We start from the raw sequence: 7,719 nt of genomic DNA, 5'->3' as shown, positions 1-7,719 counted from the left end.
CAATTTTTTATAAATAATTTTTTGGAAAAAAAGTTAAAAAATAAAATTGGTATGCCATTTTGTAGAAATCACTAATCAACATCTAAAAACAAAATTTCAAAAAAATTCAATGTCCCGTTTTCGAAAATTTGATTTTTCAAAAAAAAATTTTCAAATTTTTTGTAAAAATCCCAAAAATATTTTTTTCAAAATTTTATTTTTGGTTTATATTTAAATTATATAAATGCTTCTTCACAAAAAGTTTCGTTGAAATCAAATAAGAGGTTTCGGAGATTTTTGAATTTGAAAAAAACGGTTCTATGGCAGGTACCATTAATAATGATTTTCAAAAAAATTTTTTTCATTGAAATATAGACCTTAGCTTGAAACTAACATTTGAATTTTTTAAACAAAATCGTTGGAGCCGTTTTCGAGATATTTCAATTTTACTAAAATCGGTATATGACAAGTACCGTTATTTTTGGTCCAAAAAAATTAATTCCAAAAACACCTCTGGAGAGTCGCCAAATAATGCTACATACCAAGTTTGACATCAATCGGTCCATCCGTATAGGCTGTAGGTCTTTATACAGACAGACAGACAGACAGACTGACAGACAGACTGACAGACAGACTGACAGACAGACTGACAGACAGACAGACAGACAGACGGACTTCCGGGACCCACTTTTTTGGCATTGTCTACCATCGTAATGTCATGGAAAAATGTTATCTCAACTTTTTTTTTTTGTACGAATGCATAACTTGATATATAGTACCTATATCGCAAGTAAAAATAAATCTAGCATCCAAAAAACTACGCGACTTCGGCGAATATTATTTTATATTAACAAAATGAACCACTCCATGGTGACCCTTTTTTAGTTGAAATAAACTATTTTCAAATTGAATTGAGCATTAATTTATTAAATAATATTACATTTTTTCGATTTAATTTTCAGTATTATTATGAGACACTTTGCCATAAAAAGGATACCTCGGAGTAAACTTTTCTGAATTATAATGAATATTGGGAGTAAGACAAGCCATCGGAGCTTCAATAAGGCTTTCCACATATTTTGCTTCTTCATACGATGGTAGAGCTGGGAGAAAATAAAAATTAGACAAAATTGTAGAAAATTAGAAAATTATTTCAAAACTTACGAAACTCCTCATTGGCCGATGATTTCGATACAATACCATTGGTCAAATTTGCAATTAAAGTAGCTTCAGATAAATCTGTTGCATTTTCAATATACGGAATATTACCAATTATCACTGGAATTGCAACAGTTGGGATTAAATGTGGTCCTCTTATTTTAGCAATTACCACAACCTCGTATGTTAATTTTATAATTCGACATAGTCCAATGCAAGTTGGAGGAGTTGGTGGGACTTGAAGTTTATCATTGAACTCTAATACTTCTTTATCATAATATGCTTCAAACGTTTTCTTGGCAACAACAATTTTTTCTTTTTTTGTTTCAACATCAGCACCTTTTCCTTGTGAATAGAGAGCAAAAAGGTTTAAAATAACATCCACTTGTTGCACTGTTGTTCTGCTGTTATTGATTAATTTTGCTTTAAATTCGATAAATTCTCCGGGAACGAAGCTCGTTCTTTGAATTTCTAGAGAAATAACCAGAGGTCTTGATTTACATGGACCGCAACAGAAATGTTTTAACTCTTCCAATTTTGTCGGAATCTAAAATTTAAAAATCAATATTATATAAATTAATCAACTTTAAAACAAAAAACATTAAGTTACCTACTCTTAATTCGGGAAGTGGATTTAGATCATAGATTTTAAGTACGTTGAAGCCCATTTTGTAAGATTTGTTAAATGCATAGGGACGGTTCACAATAATTTTTGTGTCGTAGCGTATGCGGCCGTAAAGACCTTCAAAGGATGAAGGACATTCTGATGGTAAGGCACATTCAAATTTATATTCATATGTACCAATGTCAAGAGTTTGCTTGAGACCTACAAAAAAGGAGACTTTTATAACAAAACTAATTGATTTTTAAGCTTTTTTTTACTTATTTAAATTTCTAATACTTTTATATTCCTTTTTCTTACCTTTTGTATCAAGGCACTCTGTTACAGAATCCATATATTTCTCTTCGTCAAAGTATAAGTGTGATGATTTCCCACCACCTTCTTGCCATTTGATTTTTGCATATCCTCGAACTCGGACCTGGATTCCTTTAATTTAATCTAATATAAGATACGTAGATACAAGGTGTATTTTTTTTAGTTAAGAATAAAATTCACCTTTGACAGAAATCTTCTCATCGATGTGAAGTATAGCCCGTCCTTTAACAGTTTGGCCAGTGAAATATATTCCATTTGGGTTATCATCGAAAAGAATTTCAAAACTTATTGTCATTTCGGGGATATATAAAATCTACTGAGTTTTTATTTGGCCTGAAAGGGCTTTTTTGTACCTAGGTACTGACAAAAAAAATATTTTTATGATTTTGAAGTTCACTTTATTGACCATCACAATTAATTAAAAATAAACAAAAATTAGCGGATGAGTTAATCGTCAATTTATCAAAATGAATTGTTTTCAAAACAAAAACTTGATTACACCCTAAAACTTTTACACGTTCCTATGGTTGAGTCAATCGTTGATTTAGAGACCTGATGCATTAAGTACAAACTGTAACGAACCAAAGACAAAATAAGAGAATTTACAACCCATTAGAAAGAAGACTCGAGGAGATAGAGGAGAAAAGAAAGTAATGATGGAGAAACAGGATTACTACGAGAGAATTAAGACTTCGTTCCCTACAATGTATTATTAAATTGTTATAAAAAAAACACCGTAACTAACAAAACGTGAATCAATTGAAATCATAAAAAGAAAATTCCATAATCGAAATACCAAAATAGAAATTTAATACATATTTCAAACTCTGATGTCCCAAAATAATATGCACTTCCAAAAGTACAAAAGCCAGTGATTAAAATGAGATATATTGTGTGAAACTTGGATTCACCTTCACCTCCAATAACTTTATAACTTTATAGAATAGGCGAGAATTTTTTTCTGAATAAGGTCCAAAATCTATATTGTATGTATTTTATATTTTTTGTATAATACAACAAGCACTGAAAAAACTGAAATTATTTACTCAAATTACCTACCTACCTACACAAAACATAGAATTAAATGACATTTTGTTTGCATTTCCGACTTGAAGTTGACAGATTTTGTATTAATTGTCACAAATATTCCAGGCATATTTTTGAAACTGGAAGTTGGCCAACTTTCGTTTTTTAAACTCGAGAGTTGAGAAAAAAACAGTGAACAAAATAGATTCTACACTCTTGTTTTAACTCTCGAGTTGAAGTCAACTCCCAAGTTCGTCAAGTTCGAAGATGAATTATTTCTTCATATATACATATTGTGTTGGTTTTTTGAAAGTTTTTTAGAACTGAATTTATGTATTTTTTGTTGGAGTGTCGATATTTTCAAAATAAAGGCGGTAAAGAAGAAGTAGAGAGGCGACACGGTGCATGAAAAGAAAAGAAGTTTTCTGTCAGTCAGGGCGGCGTCATAAATATGTGACAACACAGAAAATATTACTCTTTAACGTAGAAAGCCGAACATCAACCAGTGTATACCTAGTTTATGATCCTAATTAGTGGTAAAACCCATCTTTTCAATCATTTGACGAGACATGGCGCCAGAGGAAGCAAAACATTCGCGCACGCACAAGCAGCTGCAGGTATCTGTGTCAAAAGGTTGATTTTGTAAAGGGTTGTTAATCGGCTAAACAAAAATATGATGCAACATGCAACTGTGTGTTTGGTTTGGATTATTGTTTGCATGTGAAAGAATAAAAATGGAAAGTGTAAGAAAAGAAACAAATCCTATCTAGTGGTCGTTTCTCGCCTATTTTTTTTTTCTTTTTTCACAATTTTTATATTACCTATGTATTATGGTAGGTACATGTTGGATCCTTCTTAGAGTGCCAAGCTGAATTCCAATGACAACAAACTAAATGTTTTTTATAGTGAAATGTAACCCGAGCAGGAGAAGAATAACTTGATGTTCTCTTATTTGTTGTTTATATTTTATTTCTAAAGTATACATTCTTTGTTAAATTTTTTTCTTTTTCTATTAGTGAATGTTTTTGTTATTTTTCCTCGAATAAATATGTAAATTTATTGTATTAATATGAAAAATTTGTGTTTTCATGTTTCACGTGATGTATTACGTGATATTTTAATTTTTTTTCTTTTTGTGGCGCAATGTTTTACTTCTGTATAGGTTTTCCACTGTTTTTGTTTTCAAATAAAAGAATGAAAAAAACTTGAATATTTAATAGTTCTTATCCGATAGTTTTTATTAGAATGAATAAATGAATGAATGAATTATTCGATAGTTCAAATCATTCAGTTACTTACTATCGATAGTTTCAATCATTCTATAGTTCCCATCACTACTGCAAATTTACAAACAGATATCGTCCCGTTTCTGCCTGAACCACGTATCTACAGATCAAATTTTGTTCAATTCTTAAAATAAATATACATTTTTCTCAAAATTTAAATTATGAATTGAACAAAGGGAAATCAGGTTTTGATTTAGATATATTGATTGAGTTGTTTCTTCAATTTAACCTTTGTATCTATTCTTTCTGTAAGTTTTAGAGCAATATTTAACAAAAAAAAAAAATCTTTAAAAAAATGTACTTAGGTACGAGGATCAAGCAGAAACGGGACGATATGTATTTCAATTCTGTCAATCTGTTTGTATGGCAACTTTAGACAAAACAAAGTTCAGAATATAATTATCACCTCAAAATAAATCACAATTTTTACCACTGGATCACAATGCCTTTGAAGAAGATACGAGTGTTATCAAATTAAACAAAACATCGAAAGCCTTTCTATCTTTAATCCACACTACGTAAGAGTATTTTATCAAAAGCAGTAGGTTATTGCAAGCAAAATCTTCGGAAAATGTAGTCTTTCTAAAGAAGCAACTAAAAATCCCGTTAAATTTCTTCATTTGAAATTAGCTTGATGGGGAGGGGTTTACTCCCACGGATTTTGTTTCGCTATGTTGGCGATACATATGTTTGATATTATCAAAATCACAGAAATCAAAATATTAAATTCTCAATTTGAAAGCATAAATTACTCATATGAAAATAAATCAAACAATATGTTACTATTTTTGGATTTACATATTTATAACAAATCGTTAAATTACGATAGAGACTTTTTCTGTAGTCCGCATCAGGGCTTTCCACTCGATGGTCCACCGTTTTTGTAAACTCCCTTTACCTATCTGTTTTTAATTATACACAAAAGCATATAAATACTTAAAATAAATTGCGAACATCAGCGGCTACAATGAATCAAAAATAAACAAACTTATTCCCAGAAACACAATAAAACAAGAAAAATAAAAAATCAATAGATACTATCAACTTTATTTACACAAAACAAACCACTAGGCAATAAAGAGTTAGAACAAGCAAGTATGACCTTTTTCACCGACACTACAAACTAAAATCATAATTTAAAAAGAAAAACATTGAATGCGTAGTGCGTAGGTATTCTTCAAAAACGAAAAAAAATGAACATTCTTGGCATGGCACAACGAAAAAAAACTCAACCTAGGTACCAACAAATCTACGAAGTTCCATGTGTATATTGCGAAGCCGGTTCATTAGGCCAAACAAAGCGAAGCATCGAATTATGTTTTAATGAACATACCAACTACGTCAAATTAATTTAATAGCCCAAAAAAAATTTCTTCGTGCTGTCTCCCATTTCTCACCCACAACCATTTCGATATTAGACCAGATGACGTCACATTGCTTAAACATGTACCAAACCAAAACCATAGACGACTTGTTGCGTATGAAAGCAACAACTACTTGATGAACTCAACTTATTTGAATATCATCTCATCGCTCTTCAATTTAATATCACTGTTTCCTTCTTACACTTGTTGAAAACTATATTTTTGAAGTTATACTTCTTATGGGAGGGTGGGTATGAAAATTTACTTTTTGACAAGAATGTCAAAGGGATTATGACGCGATCACCCTGGGTAGCAGGGCTGTCGTTTCACCTTTAGAGTAGGCAGTACTTTAGTATTTAAAAATGCAGTACGCCGCAGTACGGCAAACATAAAATACACAACACGTTGCAAGTAACATGTTTCATGTGGCAAGTTGCATGTGGCAAGTTGTATGTGGTAAGTCGCGTGTGGCAAGTTGCATGTGGCAAGCTGCATGTGGCAAGTTGCATGTGGCAAGTTGCGTGTGGCAAGTTGCATGTGGCAAGTTACATGTGGCAAGTTACATGTGGCAAGTTGCATGTGGCAAGTTGCGTGTGGCAAGTTGCATGTGGCAAGTTACATGTGGCAAGTTGCGTGTGGCAAGTTGCATGTGGCAAGCTGCATGTGGCAAGTTGCGTGTGGCAAGTTGCGTGTGGCAAGTTGCATGTGGCAAGTTGTATGTGGTAATTTCCATGTGGCAAGTTGCCAGGGTTGCAAAAAGCTCACAGCTCAGCTCATAATTTGAGCTAGCTCACTTTTGAGCTAGGTACCATAGCTCAGCTCATTTGAGCTGAGCTGAAACTGAGCTGAGCTGAAAGTGAGCGCCCCCAACTACCAAAGCCTATATCTCGGAATTTTGAAGAAAATGAAAAAAAAAATTTGTATGCCAAAAGGTAGCGGGGACTCTAACCTACATTTGGGTACAACTCTCATCCCTGTAGGTCCACGCGTTCTCAAACCGAGAGAACTTAAAAGTAAAAAAAAAAATAGGCACGATTCTGAAAAAATAGGCATGATGTGGCGGTTTAACATGGAAGGCGATTTTTTAAAAATCTGACAATGTGCAAAGCGTAGGCCCATGACACAAGCTATCATTTGGCATCACTCCCAAAAATTGCTCTCAAGCGGTTTAGCTTCCAGGAGCGTTCAAAGATTCGGGGATTTTTCGAAAAAAAATTTTACCTCAACTTTCAAACACGATTTTCTCGGAATTTTGAAAAAAATCGAAAAACCGGATTAGACCACTATCAGGTAGCTGATAATATAAGCTTTCATATGGCACCACTCCCCTGTCTCTAGATCAAAGCGTTAAAACGCCTATATCGCGGAATTTTGAAGAAAATTGAAAATAAAATTTTTGATGCCAAAAGGTAGCGGGGACTCTAACCTACATTTGGGTACAACTCTCATCCCTGTAGGTAAGTAAAAAAAAAAATAGGCACGATTCTGAAAAAATAGGCATGATGTGGCGGTTTAACATGGAAGGCGATTTTTTAAAAATCTGACAATGTGCAAAGCGTAGGCCCATGACACAAGCTATCATTTGGCATCACTCCCAAAAATTGCTCTCAAGCGGTTTAGCTTCCAGGAGCGTTCAAAGATTCGGTTATTTTTCGAAAAAAAATTTTACCCCAACTTTCAAACTCGATTTTCTCGGAATTTTGAAAAAAGTCGAAAAACCGGATTGTACCGAAATTTTTTTTATGATAAAAAAAGAAATATTTTACTAAAAAAATAGAAATATATTTACTATTAAAAAAACCAAGAGAAAAGATCACGAAAAATTATCTGTTTTATTTATAAAAATATCTATATGTGTTAAAATAATTCCATTAATAACTAGAACCAAACATCTTAAGCTATGGTGTTTTATAAAAGTTTAATATATCTTCATATTTCATTATACTTTCCAAATAAAAATCAATGTATC

General features: G+C 32.4%; 1 protein-coding gene across 2 annotated transcripts; it reads right to left on the bottom strand.

Moving 5' to 3' along the window:
• Positions 1-885: 885 nt before the first annotated feature.
• Positions 886-3,165, bottom strand: LOC129915373 (arrestin domain-containing protein 3-like). 2 transcript variants are annotated; one of them, XM_055994872.1, is made up of 5 exons: positions 2,255-3,165; positions 2,060-2,185; positions 1,752-1,963; positions 1,144-1,684; positions 886-1,082 (listed from the first exon to the last, which is right to left on the bottom strand). In XM_055994872.1, exons 1-5 carry the CDS (start codon positions 2,367-2,369, stop codon positions 931-933), a joined length of 1,146 nt encoding a protein of 381 aa, XP_055850847.1. In that variant the 5' UTR covers positions 2,370-3,165; the 3' UTR covers positions 886-930. The 2 variants fall into 2 exon arrangements, with proteins under 2 accessions (XP_055850847.1, XP_055850849.1); XM_055994874.1 differs by having other exon boundaries at positions 2,060-2,197; positions 2,255-2,363.
• Between the last annotated feature and the right edge of the window lie 4,554 nt (positions 3,166-7,719).

Source organism: Episyrphus balteatus, chromosome 3 (genome assembly GCF_945859705.1).
Source record: "Episyrphus balteatus chromosome 3, idEpiBalt1.1, whole genome shotgun sequence".
NCBI lineage: Eukaryota > Metazoa > Arthropoda > Insecta > Diptera > Syrphidae > Episyrphus > Episyrphus balteatus.
The sequence above is the reverse complement of the archived record's forward strand: the minus strand, read 5'-3'. Positions and strand labels throughout refer to the sequence as shown.

Bases quoted from the DNA above. Each gene is read 5' to 3' on its own strand.
- LOC129915373 (XM_055994872.1), bottom strand. From the start codon at position 2,369: ATGACAATAAGTTTTGAAATTCTTTTCGATGATAACCCAAATGGAATA. The intron at 2,186-2,254 runs GTGAATTTTATT...ATTAAATTAAAG, and splicing joins TGAGAAGATTTCTGTCAAAG to GAATCCAGGTCCGAGTTCGA. The intron at 1,964-2,059 runs GTAAGAAAAAGG...CCTTTTTTGTAG, and splicing joins AGAGTGCCTTGATACAAAAG to GTCTCAAGCAAACTCTTGAC.